The following is an 18,488-nucleotide window of genomic DNA, read 5'->3' as shown; positions in this document are numbered from 1 at the left end:
CATCACTGCACACACCTGAAAGGGCTATAATTATCTGTGAGCTTCTTGCAGAGAGGACTTGAATTCATCTTTGTAGTTAGTATTGTGCTTGGCACCAAATAGACTTCCATGAGCTGTTAAATGAAAAAGGCACATGTCCATGAATGAATGGAGATTCCTACTGAATGGTGATTGGGAGCATTCATCTATCAAGCATTTTGATGAGGAATTGTTTTACATAAAAGTGAGCACAAGGCTTAAAATGATTCCACTTTTCCCTGGTCTTCCCTGCCCCCCACCCAGGTTTTTTTTAGCATATGTTCATAGTGAGTTGGAGAAGTTTGGATTCATTCCTATTTTGTGTTTAGCTCCTCAGCTGCCTCATAATGACAATATAATGGTGCCAAGTGTTATAAAATACCTTGTTCCCTCCTGCCCCCCATGTAGACTTACCCACTGCCAGGTGCTCTTTTAAAGAAACAAAATTTAAATATACTATATATTAATTTATTTAAAAGTGATATCTACTGCTATGCAAAACCCTACAATTAAACTACCAAAACTAGTATTTTTGTTCTAAAAATCGTTTTAGTTATCAACTGAAATAATTCTTAAAGAAGTATTTCAGGAAAGAGATCTTAACAATGGACCCCCTCTGCTCATGCCAGTTTGAAAATTGCTGTTAGGTAATACCTAAGATTCCGCAAAACTGGAATTGGAATAGGATATTATGAATTTATCTTCATTTCTCTTCCACTAACCTCTCTTTCCAATCCTATTACTTTGCTCCTCACATCTAGATTTTTCGCTAAGACTCTCCTCCCTTTATTTCTTTTTCTCTGCCAAAAGCAGTAAATGATAGACATGTGAGACCTGGCATGTGGTGCCCAGTAGCTGTGGAGCTCAGTCAAGTCAGAACTTGGGCTTATTCTCCACTGAAGCCCCAGCATAGACCACCACCCCAGTCCTCCAAAACATAGCAACAGACCCACACACATCTATACATCTCATATATGACCTACACTTGGAGAAAGGACAAACTTTTCAATAAATGATAAGTGAAATGTGACCTCAGACCTTGAACATGACACAGAATCAGTTACAAGTGGAATATAAATCTAAATGTGCACATTGAGGGGCGCCCAGGGGGGTGCAGTCCATTAAGTGTCCAACTCTTTGTTTTGGCTCAGGTTGTGATCTCAGGGTGATGAGACTGGGCTCTGTGCTCATGGCAGAGTCTGCTTAAGGAGTATCTCTTTCCCTTTGTCCCTCCCCTCCCCTCCATCTCTATCTCAAAATAAACAAACAAATCTTTTTTTAAAGATGTGCAAGATGAAACAAAATGCTTCCAGCAGATAATATTGAAGAATATCTTCATGATCCCAGGGTAGGAAAGGATTTATTAATATTAAAAATATGAGTCATAAATAAATTATTGATATATTCAATTGTATTAAATTGTATTAAATACAATATTCAATTGTATTAAAATTACAACCCACAAAGGACTAGTATTAAGTACATAAACAGCTCCTCAAACTTAGATGTGTAAAACTTGTAAGAAAAAACACAGCGAATTCGATAGGAAAATCGGCAAAAGATTTGAACAAGCCCTTCACAAATTAGGACAGGTCAATATGAAAAGGTATCCATCCTCATTAGTAACCTGAAAAATGCAACTTAAAACTCCAGTGAAATACTATTTATATGCTCACCAGATGGGCAAACATGGAAAAATCCAAGACAGCCACCTATATGAGCAGGAATTCTCACACACTGCTGATGAAACTTTAAATAGTACAACCACCAAGGTGAACAATTTTTAAATTACCCCCTAATTCTGTAGAAATACATGTGCCCTTAGATACAACAATTCCACTCATAGGTTAGATTCTAAATGTTAGATCCAGGGCAATTAACTTTTGAATTACCCACTAGTACTGTAGAAATGCATACTCCCTTAGACACAACAATTCCACTCATAGGTTAGATCCTAAAAAATGCACATTTGTAGCAGGAAATATGTACAAGCGTGTTCACACAAGCTATTACACGTGTCCTTTGTAATAGCCCCAAACTCTGGATAACCCAGTGTCCATCAAAAGTAGAGTGGATTAATAAAATGCAGATAGCAAAGAGTAAACAAAGTAGATACACAGATGGATCTAAAAATGTAACGTTGAAAAAAAGAAGCTGAACAAAACAGTTCATATTATATGATTCCATTTCTACAGAGGTCATAATATAGCAAAGAATACATTCTGTATGAATACAGGTATGTGTGTATTATATACATACGCTTGTATCTGTTTGTATACAAAGTTTGTAACATATAATTCATATTATCACATACAGGTCACAATCAAAGGGGTAAACACTATAAAGAAAAGAACAGAAATTATCGCCATAAAAACCAAGATAGTGGTTATCTCTGGGGGAAAGGAGGTGGATATGACATATGGGATAAACAAGGGGCTTTTGGAGGGCTGGCAATGTTCTTGATCCTGACCTAGATGTTCGTTTGTTAAATGGTCACATTTATGGTCTATGAATTTTCTGCAATACATTTCACCATGAAAAGGAGAAATAAAAACCAGTCAAACAAAATAAACATAATTTTGCTTATATTCCACCAAAAATATAGATTATTTAGTCTCTGTGTCTATATTTTGTCTAAAAAGTCTGTCAATAATGTATATAGCATTGTTCTTGGTTGTTTATATAAGCAGTTGAGAAGCTCACTGAGACAGAATTCCTGTAGATGAACCAAGCTTTTTCAATGTACTTGAAGTGTTTGCTTACAAATGGTCTTTTTGGGTGCATGTTCAAAAGTAGAAGGAAACCCTGTGCTCCTTTGCCCTAAGTTTTTAGCATTTGCTTCTGAAATACAGTGAGATCTTGATTTAAAGCCAACTTGCATTACAGGAGATGCTATGAAATCACATGCCGGCATGAACCTCTGGCTGTGTACGTGTGTGCTTTACTGTGTGCTCTGTGCCCAGGCCCCACTCTAAGACCTTTATCTTATGACAACTTTACCTTCAACTTTACCTCACAGATTAGATAACTGCAGAAGAGGGGCAGTGGTTAGAAACTTGTAAGGTGACATAGCTCAGAAGTGGTGAAGCAGGGACCCACACTCAGGTCTGGCTGGCCACTAACCCCAGGCATCCTCCGGGGATCTTACTCATTAGGCCACACTGCCTAACACCCCGTCAGGGGCACAGAGATTGTTTATTTGACCAAACTGTAGTCAGGCTCCTCTGAACCTTCCCCCTGGGCCCATCTGTGCCCTTCCTTGTAAAAGTCTGTTTAACCAGAACCCCCCACCCTCTGGATCTCATCACTCTTGGTATCTAATGGGGTTTCTCATCCTCCCTGATCGCCTCTGATGTCTGGTCATCCTGATCTATCTTCAGCAAGAATCCTGTTAGGTTTGTTTAGCCAAAACTGCCTTTCCCCCCTAATGTTGCATCCTGGTAACTTTGCATCTGCTGGCCAATGCTGGCTATGAATTCCCACTTGCCCGTGCTGGACTCCCCATTGGGCCCTGTCTTTCTCCTCCACTACAAAATTCATTGTAGTAGTTCCTATATCTATTGAGATGTATAGTAGTTCCTATATCTTTCCCTTGAATAGAGCCTTACTGTGCTTTAACAAGTGTCACTGGATTTTTTGGTTTTTTCTTGAGCAGAGGAAGTGAAGACATTCCTGGGGTTTAGCTCTGAAAAAGTAGAGAGCCTCTTCTCCATTTCCATTGAAGACTGTTAGCAGCTTTTGATGGACCAGGAAAACCTAAGTGCCCAGCTGTCATCACTTAAGGATTTTTGAAGAAATCCCATGCTGAATCCTTTTGTAAAGCGGAAAAACAGCCCCCAATCCACCAATTTGCAAACCCATATTAAGGCCTCCAGATTGGGTTTACTTGCAATAAACTCGGTTATTCCTATTCCATCCAACAGGGGGCATCCTTTAACTAATTTTTTTTTTAAACACAAGTGGTTGCTGAGTGGGTGTGTCCAACAGAATGAGAGAAGAAACAGCAAAAATAAAATTAAAAAAAAAAAAAGGAAAGTTTTAAAACTCCATGAAAAGCTCAGAAAATAATGAAAAGGGGTGGCGGCAAACCAATCAATTCGGCTTCGCGATTTTTGGTTAAAAGGCAGCAGCGTCGTGAAGGTCCCCTGACCCGGCCACATTTATTAGCGCCAACCCATCTCGGTTTCATATGTTGCACATATTTTTTTTTTTAGTTGAGGTTTGGTCCTTTTCGCTTCCACATTTCCCAATTCCTAAGCGGGTGCCTGCGGCACTGCGGGGGCCCCGGGAGTTGGGGTGTCGGTTTACGCGTCGTGTTCCGTACACAAGCCAACAGAGATCCACCCACTTGCCTTTCCCCCTGCGCTCGGGACTGGAGAACTGGAGAGATCTGCCCTCTCTCCCCCCTCCCTCCTCCTCCACCCGGTCCGCCTCCCCCAGCGGAGCGGCGCGCCGGGAGCCCCAGCGCAGACTCGGCTCAACTCCGTTCGCTGGAACTTGCTTTCCGCCCAGGAAGAGCCATGCTTCGGGTGATAGTGGAATCTGCCAGCAATATCCCTAAAACGAAATTTGGGAAACCAGATCCTATTGTGTCTGTGATTTTCAAGGGTAAGGGAACTTTTCTTCTTTTTCTCAGGTCCTGTTGTGGAATGGGAAGTCTCGTGGGTCACACTCTGACACTCTGCGTTTAGTCCACCGATAAAGCAGAGCCTCTCTGGCTTTTGCTTCTGTGTTACCTGCGCGCAGGTGAGGGGAGAGGACCGGTTTCCCTGGACGGCATTTCATTTTCCCCCAGGGTTTTGAGACTCATCCAATGACCGGATGTTTTAACTCTACTGATGTGATTTCTGTAAGCCTGTGTAGGGAAAAATTTGTTGATCCCTAAGTTTTAAGTCTCAGATAGGCCTGTGTTGGTTCAATGTAAGTTTGGGCAGTCTTGTTGCATGTTTATTGTCTCTGCTTTTGAGACATGGGTCACAGAGGGAAAAGTGCAGATACGTTGTTCCAGGTACCATTACTCCATAGAACAGCTCACTTGCTGCCTCTTCCTCATCAGACTTCTGGGAGCTGGGGTGAAGTTATTATTTCGGATTAGTTTGTTTTCATGTTGTTTTGTGCCGTCTTGTCATTGTTCTTCATCTCTCCAGACTTGGAGAGTGTGTGTTCATAGCTTTTAAATTGCTCACAGAGGAAAGAGCAAAGCAAGCCTGTGGTTTGGGAATCTACTTGGGTCTTGCTGGAATAACCTGGGGCAAGTGACCTCATTTCTCTGGATGTCAGTTCTCTTTTCTGTAAAAACAATGAGGAGGGTTTAGATTAGATCATCTTTACAAGGCCTACTGTAATTCCAGAAGTTTATTCTTTTATGACACTGGATCGCCGTGGAGGGGGACAGGAGTGGCTAGTGTGATGGCTTGCTCGCAGGCCTTGGAGATCCCAGCTTGGGCCGGGGTGATGTGCCTCATCTGAGTTTAGGAGCTTTATCATTTTCTGTTTGTCCAAGGTCACTGGTAAGATTGCCAGCTCACTTCTTGGCAGGAGGGATGAGAACCCAAGGGAAAGACGGAGAAAGTAGGAGCCTTGCTGGGCACAGGGTTCCTGACCACGCCTCTGACCACACCTCAAACATTTCTCTCTTCCTCCAGGAACCAACTACTTCTCCCTTCCAGTTTCTGGTTTATCTATGCCTTTCTCCTTTCTTTTGTCTATTTTATCTATTTCTCTTCTCAAACCTATCTGTAAGAATGAGCAAGAAAATGAGAGAAATGAAACCCAAAGCTGTTCAATGGTGGTTTAGTTAAAAAAAAAAAAAGATTAGAGGGTGAAAGTTCAATTCTTAAAAGACAACGTGATTTGAAAAACTGTTTGGTGAATATCACACAGTCATGTTACAACAATGTTCCCTTGCACGTATTAGTTGCTTTTGAGTCTTTTGTTTTTCCTTGAAGTGATTGCATAATAGGGACATAACATGAAAAGTCTGTATGTTCACCATTGACACGTAAAGACATGTAAAAATATATTGGGTTCACCCTGGTGATTTCATTATTTGGGGCAAGTCCTACAGATTATAGCAGAATTAGAATTTAACACTGGACTGAAATCTGGCTTACATTTTTTCTTCAGTGTATATGCAGCATTGGTCAGAACTTTTAATTGACTAAAAATATGCCTGAAGCTATCCACATAAGCACTCAGTGGAACATGGAAAACGTCAGTTAAATTGGGCAAATGTAGTCTCTCCAGTTATATTTACTAGATTATTTAAACTTGAGTCTCTCTTCCAGTCTCCTTTGGTTGTGCAAACTGGAGGGTGAAGTCAGTCATTCATTCATCCAAGCAACCTGACAGCAGAAACAATTCTGAGCTCAGAGTAGGAAGGCCCGGCCTCTGACTGATAGTTCCTAAATGACCCAGATTTACCACCCAGGCCTCCAGTTTCTGAGCTGTGGAATGATGGGAACTGACCTCCCTGAGGTTCCTTCTGGTTGTCAAATCCCGCCATTGTATAGTTGCATGTATTGCTCTCACCAAGATGTGGAGTACTGGAGCTGATAACAGTAACAGAAATGGCCCATTTCTTCCTCTCAACCTCTTTCAGTAGTTTTAAACAGTGGCGAAGGCAAACGCTTTCCAGGTGTGCCTCCGATTTTGACACTGGGTATAAGTAACATTAAGGACTGACACAACTAAGGATGCTTCTTACAAAGATATGTCCATCCTAGGGAGTGGGGATGCATGTCACAGTGTGGCGTGTCAGGGGTGGGGTGGTGGTGGAGAGTAACAGGTAAAAGATCCTAAGGGAAGATCAAGGAAAGCCCCCGTGTTTACTGAAATGTAAAATGCTGACCTTGAATACATAAAATGGCAAGTTCAGGGCAGAAACCAATTCTCCTCCAACTCCAAGATGGTAGGAAGGTTGTCCCAGTGATGGGTGTTAAGGGTGATGACTGTATAGACCCCGAGGCCCCATGAGACTGTAGTTCCCCTGTAGTAGGGAATGAGCTGCACTGCCAGCCACATGGTTTAGCCTTGACCTCAATCATTTGTGTTCCAGCCTGTCCTGAGGTTGACAACCGAACTTCTTAGGACCTGGTAGGAGCCAGGAGGATTTGGGAGAATGTTGAGAGAATGTCGTGGATGTTTCTCAGTGCAGGAGTAGACAATGAAAACCATGAAGCTTATTTGATTTTTCACATTGTTGGGGTGCACCAGCTTCTGGAAGCTACTCTGAATCTTAAGGCCAGAGCACCTGCAAGCCAGAGGAGGCCATCCTCTCTTGAGTTCCACGCAGACAGCCAGGCTGTGAAGCTGAATTGGGCTGAGGTGCCTGCGACTTCTCTCAACTCCAAGACTTCATGATTCCCCCAACGTAACAGGCTTAAAACTTGTTTTAAAATAATATTTAAGACATTATTAAGAGGAAAATAACACAAGGTAAAAACAAAACAAACCATCCGGAAGGGATTATATGACTCAAAAGTAAAAATCCTCCGCACATACCTCCTATTCTTTCTTTCTGTCCCCCCTTATTACCTGTGAATAATGAGTCAGAACAGTTTGATTTGAATTCTTCTTCACTTTCTGTTATCGACATGAAAGTTGTTGCAACAACTCCCTGTTAGCCGTGTTCCTGCTGTAATGGACGCTCTTACAGTGCAGTCTTTGTGAATGTGTGCATTTCTGAAGGACAGATTATCTTTTTTGTTTTCGTGGCACTGTTTTCTGTTTTGTTTTGTTTTAATTTTTTCTCTTAAAAATGGTTTTGCTGGTTGTTGCCATAGATTTCCATTTTCCCTCTAGCTCATCTCTTGCTTTGGTGTCAAATCTCTTAGCATTAGATTGACTGAGAGGAAATTTTTTTTGCAGTCCTTAATATTGCTATGCTTTTACAACATGACAACATTGTGTTCCTATGAAACATCTAGCTCCTAGGTGTGTAATTGTTGCAACAATACATTTTTCTCATTCTTTCCTTATGATATTGTCCATTTCATTAGCCAGAATTTTCTGTTCTGGTCTTGTGTAGATCATTGCCTTGTGAAGTAGCTATTATTCCGGTGGTCACCAAATAATTGTCACATTATTAACTGTTTTTTGGATACCTGTTATTTCATTTGGACATGTTTTTGGAGTGAAATCCTAGATATTTCTAGGACCTCCTTTTAAAAAGCTTAGCAACTTCGTAGTCTTAATGAAACCACTTGAGCTCTCTGAGAACCCTCTCTTTTTCCTCTATTGAAAAATGGAGTTTTAATGGCTTATCCAAAGGGGATTAGATCTGTAGAGAAACCCCAAGGCTGGGATACATGCAATAGAGACTTTTCTGACTATTTTAAGCAAAAAGCAATTTGCTATTTGAAAATTTACAGTTAAATTTTTTAAAATAACCTTTTAAAGAAGCAGAAAAGCTATGAAATTCCATTTAAGAATGATGAAGTATGATGGGAGAAAGTCTCATTCACTGTCATCTGTGAAGGCACCTGGGGAGCAGCCCAAATGGTGACTTGATTTACCCAGATAAACCATGGGACTAGTGCAGAAGATTCCCACAGGCTCAACTGACAATTCTGCCATGCTGGTGCTCCCACAGAATTACTGTCCTGCGTTTAAGAAACACTTAAGAAAGCAGAAGTGTTAATCTACTGAGTCATTTCCCTCACTTCCGGGAGTATGGAGCTTGGAAAATCACCACCTAAGGAAAGTAGCCCCACTTTATTGAATGAAGCATGGGAACTCTCAGAGGTAGACTTCCTAAAGGCAGGTTTTACAGGCTTTCAGTCATTTACAAAACCACAATGCCTTTTAAAAAACGGATTAAATGGTTTGTTTTTCTTCCCCTCTCCCACAACATCTCTTACTTGAAGGCATGCCCTCAAGGCATGCCCAAAGTTGCTGGTATTTGCTGGTTTGGGTTTGCTGCTGAGTTTCTCTATCCCCATGGGATTTTGCCCTTCCAGAAAGAAAAGAGATTTTTATATCCTCTGCAACCCCTAGCATATCACCGATGTTGAATATACATTTTAGATGTTGGCCACGAAAGCAAGAGCCGGCAGGAGATTTGAGACAGCTTAGTGCAATAAAGTCATTGATTGTTGGTCCTGAAAGGGACTATCAGAAGTCTGCCAATCTCCCTTCTTTCAGGAAGAATTAAACTTAATATTCCCTGAGGTGCTTTGTGGATGAAGCTTGGCAAAGGGTCACTTCACTTCACATATTCCTTTTTTTTTTTTAAGGCTTATTTATTTATGTAAGCTCTATACCCAACGTGGGGCTCAAACTCATGACCCTGAGATCAAGAGTCACATACTCTTCTAACTGAGCCAGCCAGGTGCCCTGCACATTCCTGAACACTGAGCATCATCATTTCCTAGCACGTGTTACCCAGGCGCAAATTGGTGTTATAGTACTTTTTGCATTCTTGATGCTGCAAGGAAAACGTGAAGTTGATGAGTTTTTATGGTGAGAATTCATAGATGAACTGTTCATTGGCCTGTAATACATAATGCATATGCCATGACATGGCAGTGATTGCCTATCCTTGGTGTAATTTCTGTTGAACAACTGTCCTTTTGAGTAGGGGTGTGCTGTGAGTGGCTCTGAACATTCAGAAACAGCTGTGTGGACAGCTGGCACCTTCAGCTTTATCAGCTAACTTAGCATTATGTGTTTGGTTGCAAAGACTATTGGGCATTAGTTGCAAAGACTATTGGGCATTAGGGTGCAAAGGCCCTGGGCTTTGGAGCCAGAGAGGCCTGAATAAAAATCCCATTTCCCATCCTTTACTTCCTGTGTGTTCATGGGCAAATGAATTAAGATTTTTGGCTTTGGTGGTTTTTTTGTTTTTTTGGTTTTTTTTGAATTAACAGATAATGTATTGTTTGTTTTAGGGTTGCAGGTCTGTGATGCCTCAGTCTTACACAATTCACAGCCCTCACCATAGCACATACCTCCCGAGTGTCCATCACCCAGCCGGCCTATCCCTCCCACCTGCCTCCTCTCCAGCAACCCTCAGTTTGTTTCCTGAGATTAGGAGTTTCTTATGGTTTCTCTTCCTCTCTGATTTCATCTTGTCCCATTTTTCTCTCCCTTCCCCTATGCTTCTCTGTCTGGTTTCTCATATTCCTTGTATCAGTGAGATCATAAGATACCAGCTTCAGTGTTCTTAATAACATCTTTACCTGATAGGGTTGTTTGAGGATTAAGTGAATATACATGTGAAATTGCACATGGGAACCCCTCAACTTCTCTTCCTATTCGAAAACATTTGCTTTTATGAAGATCTACAAGTACCAGACAGTATGTGAGGGGTAAGTCTAGAAAAATATACATGTTTTGGTCTCCTAAGTCTAGGAAATCAACTTGTTAGAACGCAGGAACGAGCTACAGACCAGAACAAACGTATGGAATTACAATGTATGAGCAGACAGAAGAGGAATAACCACTGTGGGGAAGACTCCCTTGACTCGGTCTTAAAGGTTGAGGAAACGGGACAGAAGTAACGAGAAGGAAGACATGCCAGGCTTCAGAACAGCGCAGAAAGGCATGGGAGCCATGGGCTTGTGTGGTGATGTTGACAGAGGGTAATCCAGTGTGGTTAGGGATTGTGTTTTACTATAACGCAGTGGGGAAATGCTAGGCTGCATTGCGAAGGACACATGAGTACAAGAGAGGGTAGTTAAAGCACGGGTTGGGCGAATGCTTTCCCAGGGCTGAGGCCATTCAGCCCAGGGCCAGAATGAGAAGGAAGGAACTAACATAAAAGATACTGAGAAAGCAATCTGACTGAATTAAATGAGTACCGAAACCACACTGGTCAGGCTCATGGGGCCACCCTTCCTCACACTCTTCTGTGAAGTGGGACTCACTCTGCCTTCCCTTCCCAGGCTCAGGTGTTTACCCTGCCCGTGAGCACAGGTCTGGGTGGGGCGGCTCCGCAGGAGGCCAGCATGAGCACTGGACCTAGAGAGAAAAGAAAGGCATAGAAATAGAAAGTGACAGGGAAGATGAATTTTACTATTTTCCCAGAGGCCAATGGGAAGCTAACAAAGCTGAGCTGTGGGTTCATTCACCTAATGTCCTTCTCTCCCTACGGGGTTGGCCTGCCTGAAAGAAAAGATGTCATGGCCAACAGCTGCTTATGCAAGGAACACACACCCTGCAAGCTTGCTCAAATAAAATGTAGTTTTGTCTTTTTCCCCCAAAGCTAAAGAGAAATCTCCCAGAATCGAAATGATGGTCTTCACAAGAGCCAGAATTGTGTCAAGCAGGGTGGCGTTCACGCTCGCTCCCCCAAGGACTGTGGGACCTCATGCCTCTCTTCCTCCCTGCGCATGACATCCATTTTCTCTCTGCACAGTGGCCGCGTTCATGGAGCCTCTTACTCTTGCTTCTCTGCAACTGGCCCTGTGCACGGGGCTTTGAGTTACTATGGAGGTGACTTGGTCCAGATTCTCTGTCTCCTACAGCCTTGGTGTCTCTTCTTTGAGAGAAAGACACAGTTGGCTCGGTTTTGGTCAGGTGTTCACTCCTGGTCTAATCAGCCATGCCAAGGGACACAGACACCCCAGACAGGTATCCCAGATGCCCCTACTACACAAGCTGAGCTTTTTGGCCTGAGCCTTGAAGTACCTGGCCCACCTTCCTCCAGCTGGGGCATTGTCTGCTCTGCCATCCTCTGTCCAACCCCACTCCATCCCCTAAAAGAGCCTCCTTCTTTTTGTAATCAGCACAATACATGTAAAGCGATGAGCTTTGGACTAGGCAGACTAAGTTTCACTCTTGGGTATGTCATTAGGAACTAAATTTTTTTGATTAACTATATTTCTGAGCGATTATTTCTTCCTCTGTAAAATGAGGAGAATGATACGTACCTCACAAGGACACTATAAGGATCAACAATGATAAAATATTTACAACACTATCATAGTGTCTGGCACATAACACAGATCTTTCTTGACTTATGATGGGGCTACTTCGCAATAAACCCATCGTAAGTTAAAAATGCATTCAATACACCTCACCTACAGAACATCATAGCGTAGCCGAGCCCACCTTGGAACATCCTAGAACACTTACATTAGCTTACATCATCTGGACAAAAATCATCTACCACAAGGCCTGTTTTATAATCAGGTATCGAATACCTTGTGTAATTTATTGAATACTGTACTGAAAGTGAAAAACAGAGTGGCCGTCTGGGTGCAGAATGGTTGTGACTGTATCAGTCGTGTGCCCTCGTGATTGTGTGGGTGATTGGCAGCTGTTCTCCCTGCCCCTGCCGCAGCACCATGGGGGTATCACACAGCAGAGCGCTAGCCCAGGAAAACATCCGCATTCATACTTCAAAGTACATTTCCATTGAATGCAGATTGCTTTTGCACCATCATAAAGTTGAAAAATTAAGTTGTACCATCCCAAGGCAGGGACCGTCTGTAGTTGTGTGGCAAACACTCGTTTCCTCTGCTTTCTATGTCCCCATTCCTTCTCCCACTGCTGGGGCGGGGCATACAAACCCTGGGGGCCATCTGAGGGGTGGCCCAGGCTTAGATGAAAAAATGGGATGCTTGGCAGCTGTGGTGTGCAAGCAGGTGTGCAAACAGAGCCAATGTCTGATTCTGCCAGAGCGCCTTGTAACTTCTTGACCAGGCACGTGATTGGTTCTTTATTGTTGCTGTCCTTTTAACTGTAGTTAACTGAATATAGCATAAACATTACCATTGTAACCATTTTTAACTATACAGTTTAGTAGCATTAAGTACATTCCTGCCCTTGTACTATCATCTTTAGTCCCCAGAACTTTTTCGTCTTCCCAAACTGAAACTCTGTACTCATTAAATAATAATTCCTCACCACTCCCCCACCCCCACCCCCAGCCCCAGCCCCTGGCAACTACCATTCTATTTTCTGTCTCTGTGAACTTGACTATCTGGGTACCTCATTTGAACGAAATTATTCGCTATTTGTCCGTTCATGGCTGGCTTATTTCACTGGGCCCAAGGTCGTCAGGGTTCCTCCATGTCGTAGGAGGTGTCAGAACATTTCCTCCTGGTAAGGCCACGTTTTGTTTATCTGTTCCTCCATCAGTGGGCACTTGGGTTGCCTCACCTTTAGGCTACTGTGAGTATGATAGCTCTGAACACGGGGGTACAAATACTGGTTTTGAGTTCCTCTTCTCAGTTCTTTGGGGGCATGAAGCCCAACGTGGAATCTCTGGGTCATGCGGTAATTCTGTGTTTAAGGTTTTGAGCCACCACGACACTGTTTTCTATACTGACAGCATGATTTTACTAACGTTCCCACCAGCAGTGTACAGGGTTCCAATTTCTCCCCATCCTCACCAAACACTTATTTTCTGGTTTTGTTTTAATTCCATAATGGACATCCTAATGGATGTGAACATAGTAGATTCTTAGCAGCTCTCGGTTGACTTGGATTTTCAACTCACGCTTACCTCAAGAACTCAGAGGGAGGCGCTCTACAGTGTAGTCGGCGGCAGCAATGGCCAGCAGCAAGGCAAGCTCTTCTGTGATGAGGGGGGAGCCCGGCAGCAGCCTGAGAGAGGCTGATGGCCTGTTGGCAGTGGGGCCCCGGCCCTGTGATGTCTGTGTGGCCGAGGTCATGCCAAGAGCCATAGCAGCGCTGAAGGCAGATGGGCAGTAGTCTTGGTGCCCTGCAGTGCCAGGCCTTCTGGTTGGTCTGGGCTCCCCAAGGCAAGGCTGCATCTATACAAATAAGGAGATCATGGGAATAATTCCAGTGGCACGGGAGGCTCCTTTTATTAGGGATTGGGATGACTATTCGGAGGGGGTTTTAAGGTTAGAGTGCAGTTGAGGTAACTGTCTGTACTTTCTGGTTCATCTGCTTACAGATCCTCAAACGTTTCTCTTGTGTTTCAGCAATTCGTTCCTTAGCTTCTAAAAATGAAATTGACAGGTAGAAACTTGTGGGGGTTTCCTGAGTTCCGGAAGTCAGTCCTGAGTTCAGGAGTCTCACCGGTGACAATCACAGTCTCACAGGCCAGAGGGACCAGATGGGACCATATGAACCAGATCCCTCTGCCCGCAAACTACAGAACTGATCTGGAGTACTTAAGACTGCAGAGTTTCCGAAACAGGCTGTTTGGGATCCAGTAAGCTGCACCACAAAGGAAGCTAGAAGGCCGGGGAGCCCCAGCCAACCTCTGACCATCGTAGGAGGGCTTTGGTCTTATTAATGGCAAAGAACTTCTCTGAATGTCAGTCTTCCCAGCTGAAAAGTGGGTATAAGACCTACTTCTAAAAGTTGTAAAAGTCAAACAAGATGATGTATTTAAGGTACTTGAACTAAAAATGGGTGTTTACTGGGGGCACCTGGCTGACATAGTTGGAAGAATGTGCAACTCTTGATCTTGGGATTCTGAGTTTGAGCTCCACATTGGTGTAGAGATTATGAAAATAAATCAATAAACTTAAAAAAATAGGTGTTTACTCTGCACATCTCTTGAAGTCTGGCTCTCTTTGCGTGTGGCAAAGTAAAACATCAGTGGTCTAGGGGCACCTGGGTGGCTCAGTGGCTTAAAGCCTCTGCCTTCAGCTCAGGTCATGATTGCAGGGTTCTGGGATCGAGCCCAATATCGGCCTCTCTGCTCAGCGGGGTGCCTGCTTCCTCTTCTCTCTCTGCCTGCTTGTGATCTCTGTCTGTCAAATAAATAAATAAAATCTTTTAAGAAAAAAATCAGTGGTCTAGGTTAGGGACAAAGGAAGCAAGAAGTTTCCAAATCAAGTGAGGACAGCTGATGCCAGGCTTTTATGCTCTCCTTTCCCAAGGTGAAGCTATGAATCCAGAAACCCAGTCTACGTAGGGTGCATATTTTGTCAAAACAACTAGTCCGTGTGGTGATAATAAGACAGAGTTTTATTCATTTTTACTTACTTCATTGGGTAGTCACTTATTTGTGTGATCAGAGCTCTCAAAACGTTCTAGGATGGTGGAGATGTTTGAGATCTGCCTTGCATGCGATGGTAGCCACAAGCCACATGTGGCTGCGGAACACTGAAATGTGGCCAGTATGACTCGAGGAACTGAGTTTTTAATATCTTCTAGTTTTCGTTGATTTAGATGTACACTGCCACATGTGGTTATTACACAGCACAGAGAGCGGGAGGACAGCCACAGCCATGAGGAGTCCAGGACTTCCTCTCACTCACTGTTGCTCGGTGTCTCTGTGCCTCAGTTGTCCCATCTACAAAATGGGCACGATAACGGTCCCCACCCCAGAGGGTAGCTATGACGACCAGCATGAGTAAATAGAAAGGACATACATAGGAAATGCTGTAAGCATTCGTTGCTGCTTAGGTCTTCCGGAGACTCTGACCTGGGGGGCAGGGGTGCAGATGGCCCTGAGTACCAACCACTTGCTGTACCACCACGCCATTTATTAAACCCTGGTGCTATGCCCACACCTGTGCCTATTGCCTTGTTTAATTCTCATGGGCATTTTTAGGGAGTAGGTCTTAAACAATCATCTTCATTTTACACATGGAGAAACTGAGGCCGGGACCAGTCCGATTCAGCTCGGGCCTGTCTGATTCCAGAATCTCCATGTGCATTCCCTGAGGTCAGCACGGGTAGGGAGGTAACACCCAACCTCTGCCCAAAACAACCAAGTCAGATTATGCTCTCTTTCTGCTCAGAGTGGATCGAGTTGCTCAGCGTGGTAGGGGGCGGCGGGGGAGGAGGGGGGGATCACGGGGACCCAGGCTGAGAGAGGAAGAACATGTACCAGGAACACAAGAACTTAAAAAAGAAAAGGAAACAACAAAAAAAAAGAAAAACAAAATGCAGCCTTCCAGGGGTGAGTTTCCAGAGGGTAATGAAAGCCTTTATGACTTGCTGTGACTCAGAAGCTCAGAGCTGACATTGCTCAGTGGTGAATCATTCCTCTGGTAATCGAGTCAGAGCCATTTTATTAGCGGAGACTGAAACTCTAACATATTGCATGAAAAACAGTAAAGCTCTAATATTTGAGTGGTGGAAGGGGGGGTTCTCCATTACCTCACCTCTGCGTTCCCTCCAGTTTATTACCCTCATCATTGTTTCCATCCCCATAGCACAACTTACAAATTAAAAAAAAAAAAAATCCTTTTCCTTATCTCCTTCATGATTAAAAAATTTTAAAAATTCTTTTTGCTTACCTCTCTTCCTGGGTGTAAATCACTGCCTGGATGGTCCCTGTCCCCCTTCCTTCTCTCATTTGCTGTCGTGTCTCCCTACTGCTTCTCTCAAGCATAAATTCATTCAACAAATTTTGAAGATTTTATTTATTTATTTGACACAGAGAGATCACAAGTAGACAGAGAGGCAGGCAGAGAGAGAGAGAGAGGGAGGGAAGCAGACTCCCTGCTGAGCAGAGAGCCCATCTGGGGCTCCATCCCAGGACCCTGAAGTCATGACCTGAGCTGAAGGCAGAGGCTTAACCCACTGAGCCACCCAGGCGCCCCTCATTCAACAAATTTTGATCAGGAGTGGACTCTGCCAGGCTGTGCGCTTAGCCCTGCAGTGATATCAGGTCAGGAACCAGTGAGACTTGTCCCTACCCGCATGCAGATCGCCATCCAGCTGTCAACCCAGCGAGGGTTCCATGAATTCAGTTTACTGAGTTTAAACTCCTGGAAAGTTTGAACTTTTTAAAAAAAAATTTCATTATTCGCAGATTATATTGATGATGAGAGGTAGTAAGTGCACCAAGTGCTTCATATAAATATTTATTCACTTAATTCTCACGAAAAATGAAGTCCCTCTTATTACAGTTGAAGTCCCTCTTTTTGTGGGATTGGGGAGGATGGGGTGCCTTGGTCAGGGTCCTGTAGCAGGTGTCAGGCAGAGCTGGGACACACCTGCCCACTGCTGGGACTGGAACGCCCCCGTGTCGGGGGCTGGACCTCAGCCACAGGTATTTTTCATTTCACCTAGGGTAATGCACACATGCAGGCTCGGGGCTCAGACCCCTGTGGCTGACATCCAGGCTCTATCTCCTTCCCATTGTATTTCCTTGGGCAAATTCAGCCCTGGGGACATCTAGCCAGAGCAATGCCAGGGCCTGGGCCATTGGTATTTGTGGACCTGACACTTTTGGCCTCAGAGGCCTCATCCAGGGCTCCAGATCTTCTGGTTTGTCCCAGTGGGACGGATACGGATACGTTAGGATGCCTTCCCCTGTGTGACATGGCTTGAGGAAGGGACTTCCCTCCAGGGCACTTACAGTACGAAAAGCCTTTTCCTGGGCTTGATCATTTGTCCTTCACAATAAGTCTGGTGGGGGCCCAGGGCACGGAATGTTTAGACTCATTTATCAGATGAGAGGATAGAGCTTCAGAGAGGTCAGGAGTAGCCAGAGCTGGGCAGCCAGGATGAGGCGAGGAGAGGCTAGAACCCAGTCCCGAGAGGAAGATCCGTGCCCTTTCCCACTGCTATGCACGTGTCTGGCTTTCTCTGTGCTGACATCTCTCCTCGTTAAGTCTACTTGCCATCCCAATCCTGGACACTCCTGGTTCCCCGCTCTGCTTTACCTGCGGCCGCTGAGCAGCCGAGCTTGCTAAAGAACCCCAAGGTCAAAGCCATCCCTAGTACAGGCAGGAGGATTGGGAACAGGGGGTAAACCACTGGTGATGGCAAAAATCCCACTGGAAGAGATTATTTACTGTGGGACACCAGGATCTGAGGCTCAGCGTAGTTCAGCTAGAAGTTTTTTACTTAGAAGGGATGGAATTGAATTATCAAGATTTTGACTCAGTGCTTTGTGCTGATGTTCAAAATTCTTTTCTGGGACTATTTCTTTTTCTGTTGATACTATCTCTTGGCATCAGGGAGGGCAGAGGAATGAATCCTCTTCATGTTGTCTGTTGGAGGTAGTTTATGATTCTGATTCTGATCCAACACAAAGGGGTGTCCCCCGTGTCCTCCACACTCTTAGAATTCTCGTCTGATTCTCAATACAGCCGGGCAGGGTGGGTTCTTCATCCTGTTCTATAGGGTTCTCAGGCCTTGAGAGGCCCTTCTGGAACTCTAGGAACTTTCCATTCCGTCAGCTGGGTTGGAGGGGAATTTGTCAAATACCAGCCTTCATTCATTCTTTAGCAAATGGTCCCAGAAACATACCAGGCAGAGGAAGGAGAGGTTAAAAGCCTAGGAGCCAGAAAGCCGGCATTCACATTCTGGCTTTGTTTCCTATTAGGAGGTGACCTTGAACAAGCTACTTAGTTTTACTGCGCCTCAAAATCAGAATAATAATGGTGACCATAACACGAGATAGTAAATAGTAACATAGACCAAGCCCTCCGAAGAGTGCCTGCTATACTGTGAGCCCTATGAATGGTAGCTCTTATTCCTGAATGTTAGGTACCAATATTTATTAATGAACCCAGCGAGGGTTCCATGAATTCAGTTTACTGAGTTTAAACTCCTGGAAAGTTTGAACTTTTTAAAAAAAA

The 18,488-nt window shown here is 44.0% G+C and overlaps 1 protein-coding gene and 1 long non-coding RNA gene across 3 annotated transcripts in view; one reads left to right on the top strand and one right to left on the bottom strand.

Annotated features, from left to right (window-relative positions):
* The first annotated feature begins 4,433 nt into the window (after positions 1 to 4,433).
* The window catches only part of MYOF (myoferlin), a 159,518-nt gene continuing 145,463 nt past the window's right edge, over positions 4,434 to 18,488 (top strand). For both annotated transcript variants that reach the window (XM_059398147.1, XM_059398148.1), the window contains exon 1: positions 4,434 to 4,626. In XM_059398147.1, coding sequence (XP_059254130.1) covers positions 4,539 to 4,626 — 88 coding nt within the window. In that variant the 5' untranslated portion in view covers positions 4,434 to 4,538. The remainder of the gene's footprint in view (positions 4,627 to 18,488) is intronic.
* Positions 10,788 to 18,488, bottom strand: part of LOC132015337 (uncharacterized) — a 9,402-nt gene continuing 1,701 nt past the window's right edge. The window contains exons 2-3 of the long non-coding RNA XR_009403623.1: positions 13,472 to 13,742; positions 10,788 to 10,980 (exon numbers count right to left, since the gene is read on the bottom strand). This is a non-coding gene — a long non-coding RNA (uncharacterized LOC132015337). The remainder of the gene's footprint in view (positions 10,981 to 13,471; positions 13,743 to 18,488) is intronic.

Source organism: Mustela nigripes, chromosome 4 (assembly GCF_022355385.1).
Source record: "Mustela nigripes isolate SB6536 chromosome 4, MUSNIG.SB6536, whole genome shotgun sequence".
Lineage (NCBI taxonomy): Eukaryota > Metazoa > Chordata > Mammalia > Carnivora > Mustelidae > Mustela > Mustela nigripes.
The sequence above is the reverse complement of the archived record's forward strand: the minus strand, read 5'-3'. Positions and strand labels throughout refer to the sequence as shown.